At 34.3% G+C, this 27,924-nt stretch overlaps 1 protein-coding gene across 5 annotated transcripts in view; it reads left to right on the plus strand.

The window, feature by feature from the left end:
* LOC115222253 (serine/threonine-protein kinase 10) overlaps positions 1–27,924 on the plus strand; it is a 226,612-nt gene that overhangs the window by 38,103 nt on the left and 160,585 nt on the right. For all 5 annotated transcript variants that reach the window (XM_036499203.1, XM_036499206.1, XM_029792417.2 and 2 more), the window contains exon 2: positions 771–935. In XM_036499203.1, the coding sequence (XP_036355096.1) occupies positions 771–935 (165 nt within the window). The remainder of the gene's footprint in view (positions 1–770; positions 936–27,924) is intronic.

The raw sequence follows: 27,924 nt of genomic DNA on the forward strand, positions 1-27,924 counted from the left end.
CATAGTTAGTATGGTGGTCAGCATTGTTCCTTTTAACCTGTGAATGTGTGTGTGTGTTCACATACTTAGCTTTTGCAAGCAGCACACAACAGAAATTGTATGCATAAAAAGTCAGTGGCTTAAAATAATGCAGCAATTGATAATTATACATATTAATCATTCTGTATGAACATATTTTTTCAGTGGAAGAATTTTGCATAGCCTAAGATTTTTGCACATACTGACTACTGTACATTTGAGTAAATGCTGGAGGTTAGCTATCTGTAAAAGCTATGATCCAACAAAACCATCCCATCTATGATAGTTTGAAAAATTTTTTACTATAAGAGCATAAATAATTTTGTGAATAGCTCTTTAAAAATAACTGATTATAACTTTCATCTTGTTCAAACAATTTTCATTGATTTAGAATTAATTACATTTTTTAAGTTGTGTGAAAAGGAGAAATGTGTAATTCAGTGTAAATAATGTGCATATTACTTCCTTTTCTTTTATCAGTTTGATGATTTCATTGGTATAATTGTTGCTGTTACATAAAACTGTTCTAAGTGTTAAACCCACTTGCTTGTTTAATCCATTCACATGGAAACGTACCTTCACTGAATTAAGAGCTATAAAATTACAAATAATGGTGGTGACATTGATACTCTGTTTTGCCACTAATTCTCTGAAGACTGATTTATTAAACCTTTCATTGCTAATCTTTTTTTTTTATGTTTTTAATAGCTCCCTATGCAATTATATATGTTGTGACTTTCAATATTTTGCAGGCCCAAAACAAGCAAACTGGAGAATTTGCAGCATTGAAGAAAGTTGAGATAAAGACTGAAGAGGATCTTGAGGATTTTACTGTTGAAATAGACATCCTCTATGAGTGCCGGCATGAAAATGTTGTTGCTCTTCATGAAGCTTATTTTTATGATGATTTTCTTTGGGTTAGTATGCTTGTTCTCTTGATAACCATTCCAGTTTTTAAAGCTTGATAAGGAGGGTAGTTTAAGATGATTTATTTGTTACTTAAATGTTCACTTTTGTTGTTTATTTTTTTTAAGGCTAAATTGTAAAGGTTATTTAGAGGGTCAACCACATTTGTTTCAGTGTTATTTGCCGAGAATGTTATCTGGTGTAATCTTTAACCATACTCAAGCTTTATTTCACAGAATTCAGTACTTTTTAGGCTGGCTGTGAGTGGGTTTGAAATTACGGAGTGGTTGGTGTTAGGAAGGGCATCCAGCTGTAGAAACATTGCCAGATAAGACCGGAGCCTGGTGCAGCCTTCTGGCTTCCCAGATCCCCGGTTGAACCGTCCAACCCATGCTAGCATGGAGAACGGACGTTAAACGATGATGATGATGATGATGATATTCTAAATCACTAGACTGTTCAATTGCATCGTTCATAACAAAAGTTTTGAGTTCAGGTCATGATCATGATCATCATCGCTTGACATCCTTCTTATATGCTGGCATGGGTTGAACAATTCATCAGGATCCTCCAATTTGGAGGACTGTGCATGCTCCGGTGTCTGCTTCGGTATAATTTCTACTGCTGGTTGCTTATTCCTAATGCCAACCACTTTACAGAGTGTACTGGGTGCCTTTTTTTCCATGGCATCAGCACCAGTGAGATCACCTTTCTACTTAGGGCCTAAACTGGCCCCTGTAACTGAAGAAGAGAGGTGTGATTATTCTAGGCAGGTTGTTAAGAGAGGATGAAGTGAGATGAACACACTGACTGTGATTGGAGATTATATTAGTTGAAACATTATGTAGTTAACAACATAAAAAAATGGCCACTAGTATTGTTTTAGTAAGTTATAAAAGAAAAAAAAATGAACTAAGGGAAATAGCTGAAGTGAACTAGTATAATGAAATTAGATAATTCAGATAAGTGGTGATTTATTGAATGACATACACATAAAAACTGTTTTCATCATCATTTAATGTCCGTTTTCCATGCTGGCATAGGCTGAACAGTTTGATAAGAGCTGGTTAGCTGAAGAGCTGCCCAGGCTACATGTCTGTTTTGGCTTGGTTTCTATGGCAGGATGCCTTTCCTGACACTAACCACTTTACATAGTGTACTGGGTGCTTTTACAGAGCACCAGCACAGTTGCTTTTATGTGACACTGGCATGTGTGTATTTATGTGACACTGGCATGTGACACTGGCATGTGTGAGCCCACTTGATTAGGATTGCTCAGTTGAAGAGAGATCCAGGGGACATGCTTGCATGCAAAGGCAACAACAATTTTACTTAGCTTGATGTTTCCTCTCAAGCTCAGCAAACCACCATATCATCCCTGTGAGGCCCAATGTCTGAAGATCCTTTCTCAACACTTTATCCCAAGTCTTCCTGGGTCTACTCCTTCCACATGTTCTACTCTTTCCACATCATCATCATCGTTTAACGTCCGCTTTCCATACTAGCATGGGTTGGACATGTGACTGCGGGCTGGTGAACCAGATGGCTGCACCAGGCTTCAATCTTGATCTGGCAGTGTTTCTACAGCTTGATGCCCTTCCTAACGCCAACCACTCCGAGAGTGTAGTGGGTAAATTTGCTCTAGTTGGTGATGGCAAGAAAAATAATCTAGTGACAATTGTTAGCAACTCTCAAAAGGGGGATAATTTGAAGAAAGTAGGAATTAATTTTGCAGAGAATGGAATTTTCATGCTTAGTTTTGTTTTCCTTCTCAAAGTAAAAGGGTAAAGAGCCCGTTTGATCATGAATGACTATGAGATTGTACCTAGAAAGTTCCCCTTCGAGGCACAAGTCCGGGCAAGGTTGTTTATGGAAGACCAGCAATTGCCCATACATACCAGCCTCCCCTCTCCACACCAGTGATGTTATCCAAGGGAAAGGCAAAGGCCGATACAGCTTGGCACCTGTGACGTCGCAACTCATTTCTACAGCTGAGTTAACTGGAGCAACATGAAATAAAGTGTCTTGCTCATGAGTTGAACTCACTACCTCATGATTGTGACCTTGATGTTCTAACCACTGAGCCATGTGCCTTTTTTAATTAACTTAGGTTAATTTCAATTCATTAATGATGATTTACATACATTAATGATATTCATCACCACCTTTAAGAATCTTTTATCTTTTACCTGTTTCAGTCTTTGGACTGCAGCCATGCTGGGACATTGCTTTGAAGGGTTTAGTTGAATAAGTCAACCCCATTACTTATTTTTAAGCCTGGTACTTAATCTATTGGTCTCTTATGCCAAACTACTAAGTTATGGGGATATAAACAAACCAATACTGGTTGTGAAGCAGTGGTGAGTGACAAACACACACACATGCATAGATAATTCTATATATATAACATCATGTGACTGACCAGGTTATCAGATGTTGTTACACATCACTGGTCACAATGCGCTTTTTGCATTATTTTAGTCTTCAAAGGACGCCACCCCGCTGGCTAAGCAAGTAGGCCAACAATACTTACTGGAACAATGTGAAATGAAGTGTTTTGCTCAAGAACACAAGGCACCACCTAGTCAGGGAATCAAACTCGCGATCTAGCAATTGTGAGTGCAACAGCCTAACCACTGGGTCACGTACTTTCACACGCAACACACACACACACACACACACACACACACACACACACACACACACACACACACACTCACTCATAAAATATGTCATAAGAGGTTATTGAAGTTGACTGATTCATTTAATAGCTGTTCTCTATGTTGTGACATTTTGTTGTCAAAAGTTTGTTTTTCTAATCAAACATATTGTGCTACACACTGTTTCCTCTCATTTGTGTAGTTAAAAGCATGATAGATTTAGCTGAAATAACATCAAAACATTAAAATACTGAAATTAAGAATGATGACTCAACATATCTTCCTTTTCGTCATCGTTGTCTATGCTGGCTTGGTTGGATGGATTGCAAAAAGTCTCTCCACCTAGCTATAAAGATAATTACCATCTCATTTCACTCATGGATACAGCGATAATAGTTTGTTACCATGAAACTTTGAGTTTTGTCTTCCATCTTCTTTTTAAACTGTTTCTACTATGGCCTTTGTTCCTCTGTATTTGCTCAGTCTACTCTACTTAAACTTCTTTAGTTCCCTGACCTGTTTTTTTGCTTAAGTACTTTCCACCTGAAATTTCTAGCTGATTCAAGTGTTCTTTCAAGTTAACCCACAATAATTAAAATTAAGTATTTAACTGTGCTAATCTCATTTGACCATCCTGTCAGCCCTACCTTGCTGGGCCTGGATGATCTCTTTGGATTTTGAAACAAAATTCATATATGCATCATTAGGTAAAGTTCTTTTTAAAAATCTTTTCTTTTTTTTTTTGTAAATATGCATAGATATTGTTGAAACAGGTATTTTGACATACAAATACTTCTTCTGCTACTAATCACACAATTATTTTAAGCTAAACCAGCTGAGGATATCAGAATAATATACACCTTATCCTGTAATATAACATGTTGTTACAAGGTTTTGACTGATGTCTCAAGTAATACTCTACCTTAAACTCTCTTAGCATACAGTTATATTTATATATATTTCAATTTACCTAGAAAATATGTTCTGTGGTATTCAGAGATTTCATGAAAATGTCATTGGAAAGGTAACTGGAGTTGAAAAGTTGTCTTGTTTTGTTCATTTGTTTTTCACATCTAGCAAGGATTAGAATGAATAAATATTCTTGCAGCATTGTTAAGAAATGAACTTCCAATCATACAGCCATGTCTACACTATGTTATGTGTTGTCACTGTGAAATGATATCAGAGATTGTAAAAACTAGCATTTATTAAGAATGGGAAGATGTTGAATACATGCTGTTCAGAATAGCGAGAATGTTGTGTTGTTAGAATATTTCAAATATATAGTTTTTAATTGATGCTGGTAATAAGACTAAGTTGTCCTCTTTCAAGGATGTTTTTGAGGTTTTCTTTCATAGAGGCTGTTCATGAAAGTTGGGTTGCATATTACTGAGGCCTGTGAGCAGAAATTAAAGAGTAAGGGGGGGGGGGGCACAAACTGTGTCACTTCAAACTCTATAAGCTCTATGGAGTTTGAAGGAACAGAACTTTCTTGTGTAGAGAAGGGAAAATGTGAAAATATAACCAAACTCTTAAGTACACTTTTGATTGTATGTAAGTCAAAGAGTACTTTGTTGATATAAGCTGCCCAGCAAATTCCTGATCCAGGTGGTGAAAAATGGAAGGAGCTCATTGAAATGCCTTGTGATAAATGTAGTATTAAGTGAAGAGCAAGAGCCTATTAGTGTGTGATTAAAAGAAAAAAATGTAGAACATCCTCGCCAGCTTTCTAGTTGATGTACCTCTGCGGATTCCATAGTAGTTGTTACTGAGCTGAAAAAGTGACACAAGGCATAAAAGGTGATTTCTTATTGTTTCCAAAGATTGCTACACATCCTGTCTGTGTTAACTTGATGGTTGCTCAACCTGCTAGAAATGGCAGCTAACTCTCAGATCATACACTGTTGCCTTAAAAAATAAGAAATGGAAGAACATGTTGGATAATGTAGTCTCAGATACACTGTTTGAAAATAAATATAAGCATACAGAATGGTCATGACTAGAACATATTTGATCATAAGTTTGCTTGATCAGAGGTGGATTGGGGCTAAATAGCAAAAATGTTTCTGCTTAAAAGCTAAAAGATATAGAATGAATTGGTCTGGACATATTTAGGACTAATAATTACTGATGGTTAAAAGTGTTTATGGAGAACAGTGATAAATAAGGAAACAGTATAGTAGTAAAAAGAATTAGTTAAATAGATGATTTCAGATCCTTGTCAGCTTGCAAATACAGATGTAATACAAGCAACATAAAACAAAATGTTTCTGAACTGTGTAATTGTTATTTTCTTTAATTTGCTTTTATGCTAGTACCTTTGTTTTTCTGAAGTTTTATTATAATTGTTGATAACCATTAATGTACTTATAGGAAGTCACACCCAACCATTCAGACATCTAAAATGTCTGAAATGTTACATGTCACAGTTATTAAATGGGAGAGATTTATAACTATCTGCATTAGGATAGTACAACTTGTTGTTTTAACTATAGACTTCTGAAAAATGTTGAACATATAAAATTACTATTGTATAACTCAATGATTTCATTTGCATTTCTGAACCTGAAATTGTCAACCTACTGACATTGAGAACAAAAGTATAAATTCACAAAAGTCTGGTTGATTGAGCAACCATAGAGAATTTTGTCACAAAGCAGCATTATTGTGTACCTTTTAGCAGTCAGTATCTAAAGATATATAGAGTTGCTTCAATCCTTGAATTTCAACTTTCCTGCCTTTCTGAATTGAGTAACTATTTTAGGATTTTCTTTTTATCTTGTAATTTTCTGATGTTCTTGTTTTTTGTTTATCAATACTTGTACTTGTCATTATGCTTTATCAACCTCACCTTTTATGTTATTTTCTACTCCTTTCAAAGTATTTTCTCAGTTCAAAATAATTAAAAAAAAATCTGGGTAAACAGTAAAGCTTTCAGCAGCTTTATCATGTTAAGTCTTTTCATCTAAATGGCTGGCTCTTTTTTTTTTTCATTTTTGTCCTTTATGCATTTTCTATCTATAGGCACAACTTTTGACTAATGAATAAAGTAAAGAAAGTAATGTAATGTGCTATGGTTGATGTTAATGTACTGGACTATTCGCTGACTACATGGTTATATATTCAGATTTTACTGCAATCATTGTGCTGTAGTTTTAGGAAATGCACATAAATTTGCTTTTCCAAGTTTATCTTGCCAACAGATTTCTCACTTGCTTTATTGTAAAATGGTTAATGGTATGAAGGGTAGCCATCTGTAAAAATGATTGCTCCAACAAAAGCTACCTTATTCACCCTTTGAAGAATTGTCATTGAAATCCCTGTATATTACTGGAGGAATGTTGTGCTTTCATTTTCTTAGATTTTGGTTCCTCAGATCTGGTTATTGAGATCTAAAGTTGATTAAAATTAATCTACGGTCTTTGTGGTTGATTTTTTTTGTAAGTTATTTCCAGTTTCTTTTGATTTACAAATAATTTCTCCAAATGTTGATTATATTCAATGTTATTTCTCAATTTTGGCATGTAGATTGTTTTGTATTTCTTGTAGCTTTATCCTAGCATGACAGTTAGTATCCTTGTAGCTAGTATCTTTTTTTTTTATTGTCAGAAAAGGCAAAATGATTGATTGGATAAAGTATGGGATTACTTCTTCATTGCTGGTTCATACCTGCTGCTAGTCTTTCATTATGTCTCTGACAAGGCCATTTAATTCTATATGCTTTGGTTTAGTCATTTAGAGAGTAGGTGCTACTTACATGTTTCTAATAAAGTTACTTGTGATAACTAGTATCCTATCCAGAGGTAGATTTACTCTTCCCCCCAGTTAATTTCAGAAACTGGTGTTCAGCTAAGGTTTTCTGGAGATAATTCATGAGATACATTTTGTTTTTTCAAACAGACACATTACCTCATCTGTTATATTCATGGTACAGTGCCAAATAGCACAGCCATGACTTAGATAATTTCTGTTTATAGGTTCAAATATGCTGCTACAAAAGTTAAATAAGTAAAAGATTTAAGCACACTAATGCATACACACAAAATTATAAAAGCTTCATTATAGTAAAATTTGAATTCCACATTGTGTAATTATATTTGTTTTGGCTCTCAAAGATGAAATTTATGGTAGGTTGAGAGAGGTGTCACTTCTCAAAATGTTTTCTTCACATAAAAAACCATAAGTCGTAACAAATGACTTCATGAAATCACAAAGTCTGATTGTGCAAGAGTGAATGGAATTAACAGATGCTTTGTCAGGAATGTAATTCTAATAAGTTAACCTGCAGACTGCATATTGTGAAAGAGTGACAACTATAATAATGTATTTTACATAAGGATAGACTCAAGTTCCTTTTTAGTTCTGATATCGTTCTATTGTTTAGTTATATTCATTTATACAACTTTCATGAACCCTAACCATTTTTATATATAGAAATTGTAATATGCTCTTGAATGTGTTAACTATTTTTTACAAAGTTAATCTTAAAATGACTGACTGGTTTCCTCTGTACTCAATGTTTTAATCCATTTCTTAACTCTGAAATCAATTTCTCTGTATAATACTGTCTTCTGAATTTGATTTGACTTGCTCTCTCTTTCTCTGAGGTTGTCTCTATGTGTGTATGTCTTTAAAGTTCAAGATTTATTATTTACTTCATATGTTAGTTAAGATTTGTACTGATTCTAAAATGTATAATGGATTTTTTCCATTGATATTTCTCTCACTCTTCTTGATATATGTATCCATTTTACACTTTTCAGCCAATTGGGCATATTATCTTGCTCTTTCATATTTTACTTGTTTCAGTCATTAGACTATGGCCATGCTGGAGCACCACCTTGAAGGATTTTAGTCAAATGAATCGACCCCAGTCTCTTTTTTGCTTTAAAGCCTGATACTTATTCTATTAGTCTCTTTTGCTGAACCACTAATTTGCAGGGATGCAAACACACCAACACTGGTTGTGAAACAGTGAAGGGGGTCAAACACATACAGATATATATATATATATATATATATTGGGCTTCTTTCAGTTTCCATCTTCAAACTCCACTCACAAGGCTTTGGCTGGCCTGAGGCTATAGTAGAAGACACTTGCCCAATGTGCCATGCAGTGGGATTGAACCTGGAATCATGTGGTTGGAAATCAAGATTCTTACTACACAGCCATGCCTGCACCTGCTATATATCACATACACACACAGTCTTAGTTACCTTGCTTGCTATACAGGATTTGGTGGAAGGCATTGAATTCTTGTTGGAAATGTCACAAAGCTTTGTATTAAATACTTGTTTTTCCTCACTCTCACCACTTCAAATAACTTCTACTTATGTGTATTCTCCATAAGCAAAAAGTGAAATCTTTTCACGTTTTAATATATTTCTCACTGTTTAACCAAGCCCATTCCTTGTTTTTTTCTTCAGTTCACTTTTTTACTGTTTTGAAGGAAGTTTCTGGAATAATTAATTGAAGTATGTTTATTAATATTTTTTTTTGTTAGTTTCCTTTGTCTCTGCTTCAGGTGCCAGATAATTTTTATTTTATGATATTGATCAAGGATAATAATAATAGATGGTGTGTTGTGAATGTAAAATTATTCAGAAGTGTTTGCTAGATTAGCATATTTTCATATTTTCCAATTTGTGGTTTAGTTAATCTTTTATTCTTATATCAGATTCTGCCAGGGTGTATTTGCCTTTACTGTCATTAGAACTCAAAAGTAGTTTTGATTTGAAGCTAATAAACAGTCAGTGACAATATGAAGCTATTGCATAAAACGTTTTGGTGAATGCTAGATTTATTCTTGATATATAACTTGTATAATGATTCTGTATCATAGAGATTCACATAGTGGAAAATGTGATATAAATCTTTATTTTTCCAAAGCTTGAAATATATTGTAGAAGTAAGTTTTCATTTTGGAAGTTGCAGAGGATCATTAGAAGCAGTTAATCTTCTAGTTTTAGATTGTAGATCATTCCACTATCTAAAACCTAAATAGGGAAACTATCACAACATAAAGGACAGTTAGATACAAGGGAGCTTTATATCTAATGAGAGAAAAAAGGCATGAAACAAGGCAGTATCTGAAATGATCGAATATATTAAAAGGTGATAATGTGAAAAAAAAAAAGGGCATATCTTTAGAGTAAGCTACTATCATTGGAGTGAATATTTATTTGATACCAGCTTGCCTGTATGAAGTAATATGAAATATATATTTTAAACTGCTGTTATGTGCAGCTGTTAAGAAGTAAGTTATAAATAAACAATTAATTCTATGTTGATTGAAATAGAGCTTCATTTGGATGGCTTGGTGCTGTATTAATTAATATGGAATGTAGTTAACAAAAAGTCTCCAAAGGCTGTAGTTCCGTGCTCTCCTGACATTGCAATCAGCCAATACAACATGAAGGCGACTGCAAGAAAACTAGTATTTAATTATTAGTAAATCTCATTTGAATTCATAATTAAGTTAGATCATTTATGTGATTTCATTTAAACTGAAACTGTGTGAAGCTTTAGTATAGAGAAATGGACAACAGCAACCCTTATGATTTCCAACACATGTGTACATGTATGTATGTACATACATATACAAACAAATTTACATACAAAGATGGGTCCTTTTTTTTTTTTGTAAAAATTTTTTTTATTGTTTACCTGAAGTGTGATTCATGGCAGTTGGCTCCTTTTTTGAGAAATCTCATTTTGGTGATGAAGATACTGTGTTGCATCCACTGAAAAATGACGGGTTGAAGTCTATGATGAAAATACATAGAAGTTAGACACTGTTTCAAAATAAGATATGGATAACAAAGAGTGGAAGACCTACAGAATTCAGTCAAGATGATGGAGCTAGTGGATACTGAGAAAAGTTTGAATAAGTCAGTTTAATGTAAAATAAGTAATATACAAAATGAGTTATGTCTTGCAAGTGGCGTATAGGCTGTCTGATTAAGATATCCTGTCAATATTTTGATGTTTACTTTTGATTCTATGAACATTTCCATAGTAATACTAATATATACCTAATGAACTGTTATTTTAAAATATTAATTTAGAGCTTGTCCATTCTGCTATCTATTCAGTCACATTTTATGGTTTAAGTTGGGAAAAAATTACCTTACCAAGTTTACAGCTCTTGCTTGACATAGCAGTCATTTCATCTACTTAAAAGTAATTTGTCTTTTAACCTAAGCTGTATAGTTTTCAGAAAACAAACATATACTTAACAAATGTGTGTGTGAGGTCATCATCATCTAACATCTGTTTTCCATGCCGGCATGGTTTAAACTGTTTACTGGAGCTGGTAAACCAGAGAGCTGTACTAGGCTCCAGTCGTCTGTTTTGGCTTGGTTTCTATGGTTGGATGCCCTTCCTAACACCAACTGCTACAAAGAATGTACTGGGTATCTTTTATGTGTCACTGGCACCGCTACCTTTTACATGTTACCAGCATGGGTGCCCTCTATGTGTCACCAGCACAGGTGCTGTTTATGTGTCAAGCACCATAAATTTACTAGAAGTCTCTGTAACTTGTCACCACCTCTGTGAGACTCAGCAACTAAAGATCATATTTCACCACCTTGTTCCATGTCTCTCTGGGTCTACCTCTTCCACAGGTTCACTCCACAATTACAGATTGGCTCTTCTTTACACAGCTGTCCTTGTCCATACACAATACATGACCATACGAGCACATTCTTCTCTCTTGCAAACTACATCTGATGCTTATACACACATACATACACATTGTTTGTGATTGATACAAGTAATATGTAATCTAGTACAACCTGTTATGTGGTTGGTTTGTTGGTAACTAAACTGGCTCCTCCATCAAGTTTGCTTGGTGAAGAGGGTTGCTAGAAACCCAGAAGAAACAAGATCTGCCAAATAGGAACTCAATTTAAGGACAATGGCTGTTTGGCATTAATATGTGGAGATAAAAAAGTACTTCAGTTAAGGGTCAAGATTGCAGTTAAACTTCTGGGTGTGATGGACCTCTATATCTAGTAGCACATCCATCTAGGAGGTGGAAAATTCCAAAATGAAACTCCTGCTGTCTTTGTAGGTACCTTAGTTGGTTAAAATCAGGAAAAGGAAATTCTGATATAAAACCTGCAGTTAGTGATCTAATTTTGATGTTTTCTTTACTAGGTCTACTAGGTCATGCTGACTAATACATAGTGCTATAATCTTGTTTAATTATCTGATATTATAATCTTGATGATTTACAAGTACTTTCTAATGTTATAGTACAAGGTGTATTCCACAGGTTTTGTAACTTTTTTTTAGGAGAGGCAGTATATCCTAGACTAATTTTAGTATATCATTGCTATACATCTAAGGAGCTGGAGTTTTGTACTTCTTGATAATTAATGAGTGGCTTTCCTGAAAATGTCTCAAAACTTCTGGAATGTAATTTGTACTTTGATTCCTATAGCCTTTATTTTGTATCATTACAATGCTTTATGCCACTGAAAATCTCTATTAACCTTGCTATCCTTTAACATTGGGGAATTGGCAAAGTATGCGAACTTGATGAGTACATTAGGTGGCAAGAGATTTAACGTTGTTTTGATTTATCTTGAATAATATGGCACTATGATGAAGTTGGAAAAATCTTTTGCATCTGACTAGCCTTATTTGAAGGAGTGCATTGCTCTCCAAATTTTTGGGATAGGGCTAGAAATGGTGTTTCAAACATGACTTACTCTTCAACGTTAGTTTATTACAGCTGACAGCTATTTATTTCAATAGGAGCAACAAGAGTAAATATATAAACAAACAGTAAATCTATGTATGTTCTGTCGGAATGTGAGAACCTTACTGGATAATGAAAGTTTTGAGAGCCTTGAATGCCAAACTGCCCTCATTGTAGCTGAGCTTAACCAATATAAGATTGAAATTATTGCCCTTTCAGATGCACAATTGTCAGAGAAAAGCCAGCTAATTGAACTGAGTTGTGATTGTGGCTTTTGGGACTTAGAGACTAGCTATAAAAAAAGTGGGTGGGTGGGGGTGTTTGCTGTGCAATTAGAAAGAACCTAATTAATAAACTGCTATATAAAATATGTTGCTATCCATGTGGGTAATTGAATTATTAAACTGTTTACTGCTGTATTGCTGGCATGACATGATCCTTTCCTCTCTTTACACACCAACTCTATTCAACAGCAGAATCTATCTATATTTTATGAGAATCTAGGAAACATCATTCTGTTTGAAGACTTTAATATGAATCGTTTGGGATTACCATACATGGTGTAGCATAGATTTAGGTCTCAAGGTCTCATAATAGCTAAATCACTGTCTTGTCAGAAACCTCAAGATACTAGGATGCATCTTTGATTGACACTGGGCCATCTTCTTGACATTGTCATGTGTAAGCATAATATTCATGATCGTTGTAGGTTTAGTCTTGCATAAGACTATGAGACTGCATGGTAGGTGGATCACTTTCTTGTGGAAAGTTAGTTACACAGGTGAGCATAGAAAAATAAGCCAAAGAGAATGAATGGAAAGAAGGTCAGTGGTTATGAAATAAGAAGTTATGAAAGAGGTAACGGGGACAATGTATTTAAACTTAACAAGGACACTTGTGTGTGTGTGTGTGTGAGAATTAACTATCTATTTCAGAGAAATTGGACATTTTTTTTTAAAACTCATATTTATTTAAGTTTGTCATGTTTAATATCTGATAAAAGTGTATTAAGATGCGTTCTGATGATTTTGGGGGGAGGAAAAATAAAGAAAAAACAAAATGAAGCAGCATGACTTTTTTTTTATATAGAATTTCTGAGCCTACATATTACATTATGTACATAATAACATTTTAAGAGAAATGTGTATGGGAATAAATAATAATAATAATAATAATAATAATATCGTAATAGGGAACGTTCTTAGCATAAAAGATGTTGCTTGAGGGCTGGTGGTGAATAAGAGTTATGGGAAGATGAGGGACACTATTTTCTGTCTTACAATTCATCATTATCAATATCTGCTTGAGAAGTAAAGAACCTATCCAAAGTTATTTGATGTTTATGATGCATTGTGTCTTTGTGCAGCTCAGTGTAAGAGCTGAGCTCATCGCAAAATCCTCTTCTAATTTTTATTACATACATGTATGTAAGTATATGCATCTATGTTCATGTAAAGATGTATGTATGTCCATGCATTTATGTATAATATACTTATAATCTCAAGTAATAAGTTATTAGTTTCAAGAATCTTAAGTGCTATTAATGAATTTATATGAAATCAAATATATCACCTGTTGATCATTTTCATAGACTTGTACTACTACCAGTTTTGTGTAGTGACATTGTAGGTCAACAGATATTCTAGGTTACTTTTATCATTTATCTCATTACTATTACTATACACGAAGTATTTGCATGTATTTACATCATTATATTTTTTTTGTATTTCCTGCCAAGAATTTAGACACTTTAAAAATTACATATTTCTAGTCGAGTAACTAGCTCTTGCGATTCTTTTACTTGTTTCAGTCAGTTGACTGCGGACAAACAAATCAACCTCAGGACTTATTCTTTGTAAGCCTAGTTCTTATTCTATCAGTCTCTTTTGCTGAACCACTAAGTTACGGGGCTGTAAATACACCAACATCAGGTGTCAAGTGATGGTGAGGGGACAGACACAGACACACAAATACATACATACACACACGACGGGCTTCTTTCAGTTTCTGTCTACCAAATCCACTCACAAAGTGCCACATAGTGGGACTGAACCTGGAACCATGTGGTTGGGAAGCAAGCTTCTTATCACTCAGCCACTCCTGATGATGAATTTAAAAAAAAAATATTTGGCATTTTTAGATGTTTTTTTTTGTTTGTTTTAGAGGATAATTTCATATTTCTTAATGAAATTTGTTTCCCCCTTGGGAATCCTTAGCTAGGAAAGGATCTCTATAAATTCTGACATTTCTTGTTTCTTATAAATTCCTCACAATGTATTAATCATACATCTCTATACAACATTTATACCACTTTTGATTGAAGGTCTTGCAAATGTCTAACTGTTACTGTCAATTTGATATGGTAAATGCTTTTCAATATTTACTAAGGAAAATATGTTGCTGAAAATTAGACCATTTCTAGAGTTATTAAAATCTTGTAATAGAAGATAGAATTTTATTGTATATGTGGCTGTGTGGTTGAAAAGCTTGTTTCCCACCCATGTGGTCTTGGATTGTCCCATTGCATGACGTCTTGGTCAAGTGTCTTCTAGTACAACCCCAGACTGACCCAAACCTTCCAAATGAATTTGGTAGATGGAAACTGAAAGAAGCCAGTCATATATAAATGTGTGTGTGTGCACATGTACATGTTTTGCATTTAAAAAATTTTGCAGTAATTAGGATGAAAGGCAAACGAAGGGAGTGAAGTTAAAAAATAGAAAAACACAACTGAGTGGTTAAAGTTGTAATTATGGGATCTCAAAGTTTGATCCTTCTTTGAAGCATCTCGGACAAGTGCCTCTTACTATAGCCTCAGATTAACCCAAACCTTGTGACTTAAATTCGATAGAAGGAAACTGTGGAAGTCCATTGAATGACTTGTACATGAAATTCAAAGGTTCAGGTTTATCACACTGTCTTGCTGATTCTGCTTAAGAATTAAAGTGTACAAGTATTAGTGGAATACTCAGTCACATACTTGCTAATTCAATGACTTTGCTCCTTCTTGAATCTGATCGAGATTCATTTACTTCACTTTCAATTGCTTTGAAAGTTACTTATATTAAACCAATGATCTATCCTAACAAGCTGAAATGTTTGTCAAACAAGTTTTTGCCTATGTGTTAGTTTCAGCTTAGTTGTTAAGTGTTTCACAAATTACAATTGTTTCAGAACAGTGACAACACACAGTGTATGTACTTATTATTGTTCTTTGTAAATACTGTCCACTTTTGTTTGCAAATAAAGCTCTTTTAATTGCTTTTTGTACAATTTTCACCACCTCTCTGGATGTCAAATCTGTTAGCACTTTTTTTTTTCATTTGCTTCATTCTTTTAAGGACAGAAAGTTGAGCAATATAATGATATTCGTTGCTGAATGTCTGTATTTAATATCTTCATATATTTTGCATGCTTATTTACCATTTGATGTTGACAGTTCTCTCCATTCTTTCTTTTGCCCTTCACTGCTTCTATCTTTCTTATACTTTCTCTGTCTTTCCTTCCATCCCTTGATATTTTTCCTCTCTCCTTTCATCTTCTCTTTCCCTTTTGCATCTTCTTCTCCCACTTTATGACTCTGTTTCTCCTTTTTGCTCTTTCACAGTCCCTTGAATACATTTTCAGCTCATAGTTCATGCATTTGTATTCACTGCAGAAATTTCTTTGTAGCTATAGAAAAGGTACTTAATTTTTCATATCTCACATCACTTAGGTATAACAAGTATCTTTGGTGTTCTGGTAATGTTATCTGTGATGCATTGCTGTCTTACTTGGTTGATATAGTGCTTTTAATTGTCGAATGTATCTTAAGTTATCTGATTTCTATAACCGGAGCATATTTCTCTTGTATGGTTATAAACAATTGTGCATTGGACAAAATGTCTTGTGGTATTTAATTATGTCCCTTTACATTTTGAATTCAAATCTCCTCTTAAGTCAGCTTTCATAAAACAAAAACCGGTAGTATATTGATTTAATTCAGTTGATTATATCCCTTCCCCAAATTGTTCCATTTTGCCAAAGTTAGAAACCATTAGATGTACATGAATTTGCATACCACTATAAAAATATACAGTTTGTACTGTACACTATGTAATATTAACTTTAATACATTGTTGATATTCTTTTCTTTCAAAACATTGATGATGAACTTGTGAATAATTCATTAGTTTATAATTATTTCATAGGATCATGCTTTGCTTTATTTTGTATTTCATTTAAGAGTTGATAGCAGTAATACTATAAGAATTGATTAGTTTTAGAGATGGTTCTTTTAGAGTACTTCAGTAAACAGTGACTCAGATGTTTATCTGATTGCAGAGGTGTAAAACTTTCATTCCAACACCACAACAATGTGAGCAAATCAACAAGGAATTTTCTTTGTACTCAACCTGTCATTGTTCTTGTCAATTCACCCTCAACTAGCAACTGTTTAACAAAAAAGTGTTCACCTCAAATTTTAAACTTTGTATCAGGCAAGTGTTTACTCTTGATAATGACAGGTTGATTATAGCTAAGATGCAAACATTGTAACAGCACTCTCATCAATAATAACAGCCTCAACATTTTATTATTGCTAAAGAGCTGACATAATTTTTAGAAATGACTTGTAAAATAACTGTATCATATGAAGTGAATCAGCAATTTGATAATACTTTCCCTTTTATCAGTTTTAGAAATGTTTGTATATGTTCATTTTGACCATGACAGTCTGGGTAGCATAGTTTTTGAAAATAGGAGGAATTTATTTTTGCAGCTGGATGCTGTCCATGCAATCAACCTAAAGTAGGAATACAGTATGTTCTCAGCCAGGCACACTGAGGCAAAAGTAAAATGCTCTGTCCAGGGTAAATCACAGTAGTAACGTTTGAAGTCCTGGCTATGTGATAAGGTTGCCCAGCTCTTGAATTCACAGCTGTTGTATCTGACAATATTCAGTTAATCTTTGCCTTTAGTACTAAACCTTAGCAGACACTAAACCTTTACTTGGAGTGTTGTGTATTAACATATCCTTCTCTAATAACAACCCCCCCCCAAAAAAAAACCCACCACCATTTAGTGTTCATGTTCGATTCTAGCTTGGATTGGACAACAGTGATTAGATATCCATGTCTGAATCAACTAGAATTTATTGAGAATGAATGGATACATTATTAATTACCTTTCTTGTTATACTGATTACTATTTGAATTCTTGAAAAATGAAAGCAACTGTTTATTTCACACTTTGCTTGGGATATATAAAGAAATAATAATGAAGGGTTAGATATATGTAACCAATAAATTTTTTATCTTTAAAACTTATTAATTTTTATCTCTTTCTTTGTTCTTTGGATTCATAAATGACAGAAATGAATTAACACTAGTGATTAGAAAATATATTTTTCTTCTTCCACTTTGAATTTGACTTGTCTTTCTTTATAATGACAGAAACATCATTGCAATATCTGGGGACATATTTCAGACAAAACTATGCATTGTAAAATATAGTATAAGAAAATTTTACAAGCTATACTGATTACAAATGTCATAATTAGTTGATTATCATATGAGAAGTAAACTATATCACAGAATTAAAAATAAATGAATAAATCTACATGTAAATTTGTCTACAAATGTAAAAAAAGAAAATTAAAAAGCAAAAACAAACTGATATTTTGTATTAAGCAATATAGATAAGTCACACCTTTGTCATCATCATCATCGTTTAATATCTGCTTTCCATGCTGGCATGGGTTGGACGGTTTGACTGAGGACTGGTGAGCCAGATGGCTGCACCAGGTTCCAATCTGATCTGGCAGAGTTTCTACAGCTGGATGCCCTTCTTAATGCCAACCACTCCGAGAGTGTAGTGGGTGCTTTTACGTGCCACTGGCATTTGGGCCAGCCAGGCGGTACTGGTGACGGCCATGCTCAAATGGTGTTTTTTATGTGGCACCTGCACAGGAGCCAGTCCAGCAGCACTGGCAATGACCTCACTCGAATGTTGTTTTTCACGTGCCACTGGCATAAGTGCCAGTAAGGTGACGCAGGTAACGATCACACTTGAAGGTGCTTTTATGTGCCATCGGTACGGGAGCCAGTCAGCAGCCCTGGCATTGTGTTTATAATATTTTGGTTTCAATCTTTGACCTGTTCATAAATTGTGAATACTGTTTATAACTTTACTTGTGACTGGATTAAAAACAATTAGTTGAAATTATCTCAATTATTGCTAAATCAGCCTTACAAAGTCTCAGAAGCACAGATATCAGAGCGAATGTATTTCTGTGATCAAACCTGGAAGAAACAGGTTAGCAAATGGTTTTAAATTGCCACTCCTGATTGACTGACAGTATATATACAGTATCTAGTGAGCATTAGGATTATAGCTGTCGAAAAGAGAACTCTGCCTTTATGTTATGCATATGAGGAAATGTGTGCGTGTATATAAATAAATTCATGAGACTGCATAATATCACCTACGTGTTTGTTTTGTAGCAGAATCAAATTCTGTTTAAGCAGTCAAATTTGTTTTCATGTCTGACATCATAAACATATATTTGTTTAAAAAGCTGATATTCATAGTGACTTGACCAACTCACCCTTCATACTCAATCATTTGTCTGTGTTAGTGTATACTGTGAATTTAAGCTTAGAGTAAGGTTTGGTAGATAAGTTGCATAAGATTATTCTCTTCCTCTTTTTTTTGTTTTTAAACTATAATTTATGTATGAGCACATATGGTATTGCTTTTTGTATTTGCTGGGTCTGGATGAAGAGGAAGAATCAATGGCTTTCAGTGGAAGTTTCACATAGACTCTCCTGGATCAGTGAGAATGATGCAATTAATGTTCCTCTTGAACTTTTCTAAAGTCAAATCCTATTGGAAGATATGAGCTAGGAGAAAATTCCAGAGAGCTGACATTCCAGTAAAGAAAGACTAGGTATAGTGATTATTGCTGGGAATAGGGAGTTGGATTATACAACGAGGTTGATGAGAGGAAGACAGACAAGTAAAACTAGAATACTTGAGTGGAGGTGGCATGAGCCCAGCAACAAACCATTATAACAGTGATAAAGAAAGCTGAGATAAGAGACAGCATGACTTTTTATAAAATAAAGTATAATTGAATATCTATGAGTAGAATACAAAATAGTCTGGTCACATGATTAAGTTGATGTGATTAATCAAGAAATTTTTTCAGTTCCAGCTTTAAATATAGTGACGATCTGATTCTTAGAGCCCTCTGAATAATTTGAAGTAAGGGGGAGACAAAAAAAAAGAAAGGAAGAGGTAATTTATAACAACTAGTACAAAGTTGTACATAGAGACAAAATTTCAACTCTGGGAGTTAAATGAACTGAAAGAAGATTATATCACAAATCTTAGTTGATGTGGAACAAACAAAATGGAGATAACTGTGCCAAAATGGTATAAGAGACTTTGTTTCAGTTAGTATTAACAAGCAGAATAGAAAAGCAGCTGCAAATATACCGCAATCCTCATACTTGCAACATCTGCAGGCTTCTTTGTAAATCATTCGTGGGTCTCAGATGTCAAAGTTGACATAAGCATTATGACTGACAAAGAAGGTGTTGGTTGTTGGATCCTCATACGTTGAAACTGACAGAAGGGTTCATCATATATATATGTGTGTGTGTGTGTGTGTGGATGCATGCTACAGATTGTTTGTATAGCTTTTACTTGCTCCAGTCATATGACTGTGGCCATGTTGGAACACCACCTTGAAGAATTTTAGACAATCAAATTGACCTTGGTACTTATTTTTAAAGCCTGGTACTTATTCTCTTGGTCCCTTTTGGCAGACTGCTAAGTTATGGGGATGTGAACACATTAGCACTGGTTGTAAAGCAGTGGTGGGGTACAAACACATGACTCCCCCACAAACACACACACACACACACACCACACACACACACACACACACACACACACACACACACACACACACACAATGGGTTTCTTTAAGTGTCCATCTATCAGATTCACTCTCAAGACTTTGGTTGGCCAAAGTTCCATGCAGTGGAACTGAACCTGGAACCATGTGGTTGGGAAGCAAAATTCTCACCACACAGCCATACCTTCTTAATTCTTTTTCATAAAAAAGTTTTCCCCTTCATTCGATAATTTTGATTTGGCATTTTTAGTATATATTACCCGTCTGTGGCCATTAGTTTCATTCTTATTAGCTGGTGATGATGATCATTTAGTTTTGTGAAGGTGAAAGGTGGTTATAAAGGATTAAATGAATCCTGACATAGTAATAATAGTTATTTTATTTAGTGACAGTTGTCACTAAAATGAATAAGTACTAGGGCTGAATCAACAGTCTATTCTTATGCTTAAGTATACACTACATTATTGTGTTATCTCTATATACTTAACCTCCTCATTATAGAGATTTTCTCAGAATTGATAAGACATTTTTCTTGCTCTAACATTTTCTGTCTTTGACAATCCATTTGTAAATTGGTAGATGGGCCTTTTTCAGAAACTTTGACAAATTTTAGTGCTGCATTATTTGTTCTAAGAAGCCATCAGGGGAAAAAAATTTTCTTTTGCTTTTCTTTAAAGAGTTTTTGTTTATCCCTTGATTTAGCAGACCTATGATCAAAGGCATTCAACTCTCTGTATGCAGGATTACATTAGCCAAAGTGTCCTTTGTTTATTTCAGATGATATAGTGCAATTTGAGGAGATTTAGCTACTATCTCTAGCAGTTTCAATGGTCATGTAGAAACTTACTTGTTGGTTTCTCCTCAAAGAGTTGTGTTCATAACCTAATGAACAGTTTTTGTTTTTAAGAGAGAATGACTTGACTAGTAGGCTAATGAATAAAGTTTCCTATGATGTTGTTATTGTTGGTGCTGGATATAAATAGTGAGGGTGGGGGAAGAATAGATGGGTTGTCCAATAGAAAGAAGAGGAAGATGTTTCTGTGTTGAAGGATTATGGAAGTGGAATTTTGATTGGTTTTAATTAGTGTTTGAGGTATAAAATTTGGCAGAAAACATTTAGAGCTAATTTTTCGCATAATATGCATATTTATTGAATCATTGAAATTGTTTTACAAATTTATTGAGTTTTAGTCAGATCTACTTCTATTTTGCTGACATCTGTTGTTGTTGAAGATACAATAATATCTGGTGGAGTAAAGTTGTCATTGTTAAAATAAAACAAAGAAAGAAAAATGTCATCTTTAAGTAGTCTCATGTGTGTATTTATTTATATCCTTAATCTAAGAAGAATCATCAGCAATAATATCTAAGGAGTGAGGATTAATATTTGGAGTGGTTTATAAACCATTTTGCTTTCAGGCAATAGGAGTATTGTAGCATATTCTGGTTAATTGTTTTATTAAAGATCATCAGAGCTGGTTTCTATGGGAATAATTCCTCCTGCTAAAGATCACCAGGGCTGGTTTCTATGGGAACAGTTCCTCCTGCTAAAGATCACCAGAGCTAGTTTCTATGGGAACAATTCCTCCTGTCATTGTAGTGTTTCTCTGTTTGAAATAAAGTTCTAGTATTGACTACTTCCTTTTATACATGTTTGTCTTCTAAAGTGAATTGGCTGAGTGAAGATTGCATTGAATTACCATCTCTTAAGTCTTTACTTCAAATTTACTGGAAATATCCAGTGTGTATTTAAACAGTACACTCTTCAAATCTCCTCTACTTTGGTGGATATTTTTGTATTTTGTCTAGTCAAGAGGAAGAGGTGTGCCCACGATTTCTGTGGATCCTCTAAGATGAATGAGATTGATGTTGTTAACATTCTGCATAACTATTTTAAGTTGATATCTGCAGGAAAAACCTGTGCAGGGAGGGAAATTCAGAGGACTTATTGACTTTCTGAAAATGAAGGATTGGGTGTAGGGGATAGAGTAAGACCTGAGTAGTGTGCACAGTATATGATAAAAGGAGAGACAAGTGAGTATTTGAGTGAAGGTGGCAGAAGCTGTTGTTACTTTAGCAAAACAGGAAGAAGAATCAGTACATCTATAAACATGGAATTTGAGTCTATTTGTAAGTGATATCATAACAGTCAGTTGAGTGGCCTTTCTTTAGACACAACGAAGGATACCTCTTTGTGTATAACTGTAGTACTTTCCCAGATATGAAAATAGTGCTATATTGTGTGTTTTATCTGAACTTTGTAGAAGGCTAGTAGTTGTTGGGGGCAGAAATATTTCTGACTCTGAAAAGTAAGGCCAATCTTTCAGATGCTGTCTTTAAGTTGAGGGTATTCATTCACCAGGTGAGATATTCAGTGATAGGAAGACCTATTATTTGAAACTGTTGTTGAGAGTGCTAATTGCATACTGTTTATGCTTAAAGGAGTTTGAGGTTCAGTTATGCTTTCTTGATATGTGCACTGGGGGATATTTTTTTAGGCCTTTTCATAATGTCAGTGCTTTGAGGTGTCTAGGTTACGTGGATGACATTTGGGTATAAAAAGTTAGGGAGATGAAAGATAAGTATAAGAATGGAAATTGTTGGAGCTGAAGGCAAGTAGGTTGGAAGAAGAGTAAAAATAAAATCTGAACTCTTTGGACACCCCAAGTTGATAGTGAGTGTTAGAATGAGCTTCATCAGCACATACCAAAAAAGTGTGATCTGACAGGAAGCTACAGAATAGAGATAAAAGCCTAACAAAATCCATTGGCCAGCAATTTTTCTAGAAGATTCGTATACCAGAGACAGTTGAAAAGTTTACCAATGTCAAAGGTAACATTACTTTCACCAAATTTTTTCTGGTGAATGTAAGTGATTAGCTTAAAGATTTTGTTGATTCTCCATCATCTTTGACATATTGAAAGTGAATATGATAGGATGGTAGTTAGCAAGGTCACAGAGGTTGCCTTTCTTTAGAATGGGACACACTATAGTTTGAATGTATCTAGAGAGAGAGAGAGAGAGAGAGAGAGAGAGATTAAAGAGTTTAGTGAGGACAGGGATAATAGGAGAGACCATGCTAGGGAGCAACTGGAAAAACTTAGCATTTAACTTATAGATATGTTTGCTGGAGTAGAAATGAGTAATTCTGGAGATTCATCTGGTATGGAATGTGGAGTTGGATGCAAATTAAGCAGCAAATGTTGGGGTTTTCTCCATGGGAATAACTGCTCACTGAACCATAATAGTTGGGAAGTGTAGGAAAGGAGGATTCTGAAAAGGGACCAAAAGGATCAGCTATAGTTTGGGCAGCTGGAGAGCTTGGAAAACTATAATGCACAGTGGTAATCTTTGCAGTTTGGATGATTGTTTTGCATGAATTACAGTGCTGGATAAGAGCCATCCTGTTTGTAGAAGTGGATTTTCTCCAAGTAGTATAGGACATGACTTTGAATGGTTGCAACATTGTTATAAGGGCTATGAGTATGAAATATTGAGGACATTCCTAAAAAGGTGTTTTTATTTCCCATCTAGCTATTTCTGATGGGTCAGTGGTGAAGTACATGTGCTGCCAGTGATAGTTAGCACAGGACTAGTAGATCAGGAATGGTCAACTGACTGGAAGTACCAAAGGGTCTGGAAGGTGGCAAGTGTAGTATACAGATGTGTAACAGGTAGGAATGAAGGCAGTGGTCAGATGGCCCAGTAAGCACAGAGATAGTTAATGGTTTGGAAGAAGTGGTGTTTAAACGATGAGAAACGAATGAAAAATGTTTAGAGTGACTGCGTGCAGACGATGAAGTTAGTTGATATAGTGGGCTTCTATTCTGGTGGCATTAGTGTGAGATCCGAGAACAGTCATGGGCATTGAAGTCACTGAGGATGATGACTTCAGAGAGGGCTGTGAAGTGGAAGTCCTTTATATTAGAAGAATTATAGTCAAAAAGTTATGTTGATTGGAAGAGTTTGGATTGCAGTACAGGAAACAGATGTACTTAAAAGTGTGGTGGAGGGGACTTTGAGTCAGAGTAGCTGGAAGTCTTAGTTGCTGATATTCAGGTGAATGGTGAAAAGAGAGGAATCTACATATGTACAGACACTGCCTTTCAGAGTTAAATGCTACTTTTTCAGAGTGTGTGTAGATACCAGGTTATCTACAAATATTAACGGCATTAGACTTGCATTCTCTTCAGGGTAGATTCATCAATCATCTACTTAATGCTCTGAAATTGTTTTAAGAACTAACCTATGAAAGTTCCTTGGCAAGATTATCAGAAACATTTACATTTTTGTGTTGGGTCACATAGACAAATCATTACAGACTTTAGATTAGTAGTAATTGGCCTTGTTATAGGTTTTCCATCCTGTACTAGGATGAAAATGTGGGTGTTGGTACAGTAAATGGTGATAACAATGTTTGTAAAGTATTAGAAAATAAATCCTTTTGCTATCTTTGAATTATCGTGCATAAAGATAATTTACATCTTTGTTCATTTTTGTATCTTCTTCAAATTTTGTGTTCACATTTCTGTAAATTTTGTATCAATATTTTTTTCTCCTTTTGAATTTATCATTTTACCTTCTACTTCAACCTAGGATTTGACTTGTGGTCTTGACTTTAGACCTATTACTTGCTTGGCATGTCTCAGAATGACATTTGTTATTCTATTCCTGTAGTTTATGTCTAGAGAGTCGCACTGAGTTAGATTGTGATCCCTGCTTGTTGAAGGAATTATAAACATCTCTACTTGGACCCTTAGTGACAATTACTTAAAGAAGGTTGGAGATAGACCAACCAAAACATGTATAACCTAATGGTTAGATAGATTTTCTATCCCAGTGTTGACTTAAATATAAAACCTTAGAATTTTGAATCTATGTCCTAGCTTTTGATCATTGGTTTTAAGTAATAACTTGCATATAGCAACCTATCATATGATAACTCATTAACCACAAGCATCCATCACTAGGTAATATCTGATTTAAATCCAAGGTTTGTCATCATAAAGGCAACCAACATGTCTAAAAAGTACATCGGAGTTCTGATCACTTGTTTTTCACTTTCTTTGCAAATAAGCAGTATTAGTGTTTCTTAACTGTCATTCTCAAGAAAATAAATTATACTGCTTCTCACCTAGAAAATAAGTTCTATGTCTTTAAACTATTTTTCTACTTTAGATTAAAGGACGTTATGTTCTTTTAATTCTGTTTTATTACAGTCTAGAAAATAAACATTGTTTATTACCATCAAGTAGTTTCAAGTGTTACTGTCAAGCCTTCTACTGGACCTAAATACAAACTGTTTTAGCCCTAGTTCTGACTGATTAAATAATAGTCTAGTTATCACCATACCTTACATGTAATAGCTGTTAGTATCTTTGAAAAAAGCTTTTAGCTTTTGTTCAAAAATTTGCTTGATAATTCATGTAAATCTTTCAGTTTGCAAAACAAATGATGAGAAAATGTATATACAAAGTGAGTTTCATAACCCTCTGTGTTATAAGGATTCCTAGTGTAACAAATGGAGTACATTCCTTCTCAAAAAGCCACTGCAAATTTAATACTTGTTAATTACACAATTATGCTGATATACAAACTGGATTGTTGGTGATTCAAGATATCTTGGCCATGGACTCACTGCTGTGCCAGTCACTACAGCCTTTGACTCTTTTGACAAACTGACTGACATACAAAATGACCTAGTTTAGTTCTACATTAACCTGATTGAGGAGACATTTTATCAAAAGTGTTCCAGTTATGACTGCCTCCACCCCTTTCTTCTTTGGGTCGTTGCATATTTAGAACTATATTATCCAATGTGCCTTTTTAAAATGAGAGGGTGTAATTTGAAAGAAATCTAACTGCTATTTTGAGCAGATCATATGACCATCCAAGGATCTTTATTGGCTTTGCAGATAGCAATGGCAAACTTGTAGAAAACATTGCAATAAATAGCACAACAAATTAATGATTTGTTGTTGATGCTATTTCACTCAGTGAAATTTACTTAAGAGATTCTTCAGTTTCTATTTGTTAAACACTTTGTGTGTGTGTATTCTTCTCAGACACAAACAAAATCAAGCCCATAGCCTGTGTATTTTCTAGCTCTTTTTTGTTTTTGTTTTTAATTCTTAAGTTAAAGAATGTTTGTTTGTGTGAAGACTGGTTTCAATGATGACATTTCAAACAACTGATGCTGGCAGAGATAATACTGTTGTAGGGTGCATATAAAAGTGCAGTTGGGATAGAACTAGGGCTAGATTTAATGTTAAATGATGGTGAAACTATTTGGTTTGTTTGCAACATTTTTAATTCAGATATTTTCTCCCCTCTCTATCTTATAATCTCTAATTCTTTCTCCCTTGACTACCATCATATTCTGAAGTTTCCCATTTCAATTCATGTGGCTATTTTCTTTATTCCTTTCTTGTTGCCTTATGTTTTTCCTTTTTTTCTTTTCTATTTTCTTTCTCTTATTTTCTCTTTCTTTTTTTGTTCTTTAATTCCTTTCACAAGTGTTTTTTTACTAGTTATATCAAATAATATATTTATTACAAGAATGGTATGAATGAGTGTGTATTTGTTGTGTGCTATACACTCGAGTTCATAAATGAAAAAAAAAAATACTCATCCAGTGCAAATGTTTATGCATCCTAGTGCTGCAGTTACTCTCTTCTTACACACAGCTTCATAAATATCACTGTTGACATAAATTACATAAAGAACAGTGATATCCTAAAAACACTCAGTAGTAACGGAATAATCTCAACACTATACTGTGTGTGTGTATGTATGTACTTTATTTTCCATCTCTTTTGATGCAGTTACCTAGTCCCACTGTGTGACATCTTGGGCAAATCTCTTCTGCTATATCCCTGGGTTAACTAAAGCCTTTAAATGGGTTTGGTAGACAGAAATCAAAGGAAGCCTGTTGTGTATGTGTGTGTCTTTGTCTTAACATCATATAATAGTTACAAATGAGTGCCACTGTCATACAAGCAGTATCATTCACTTCCAGTATCCTACAAGAACATATCTAGTCATGGGGAAGTGTTACCTTACTTGGAAAAAGACAAGGGTTGCCAACAAGAAAGGCATCTGGCTATAGAAAATCTGTCTCAATAAACTCCGTCTGACCCATGCAAGCATGGAAAATGGATGTTAAAATGGGGATGATAAGGTAACTGGTGTAAAATTTAACTCTGCTGTCAACATTTACTTAGTAGAGAGACATCACTTACCAAATGGATAATACAAATGCATATACATATGTATGCACACATATGTACCTGTATATATTAATACACTTGTACTTGTATGAATGCACACTTTATATATTAGCCAATTGCAGCATAACATAACAATGTCACATACACACAGAATGTAAGAATGGAATTTTTAGTTACATTCAACAAGCTGCTTTTGACTGCCAATGCAGGGTAGTTGTCTGTTAAACTTTGTTAGAAATAAATCAAAACAAAATAACTTCTCTATTTTTGGAGCAATGATAGCTGAGACAATTATAGTTGGGATTGTTGACAATAATTGATTTATTTTTAATTTATAAACTTTCATTCATTGTAGAGAGGATATTGATCAGAATTAGGTAAATGAAACCAGGGATGCTGTTTATAACATTATTTACTTTTGTTATTATTTGTCAGTTTAAAAAGTAAGATGGAGCTTAACACCCAACTTTCACTGGGTTTCTAACAAAATGTGCAAA

The sequence above is a fragment of the Octopus sinensis genome, linkage group LG2, assembly GCF_006345805.1.
Source record: "Octopus sinensis linkage group LG2, ASM634580v1, whole genome shotgun sequence".
Lineage (NCBI taxonomy): Eukaryota > Metazoa > Mollusca > Cephalopoda > Octopoda > Octopodidae > Octopus > Octopus sinensis.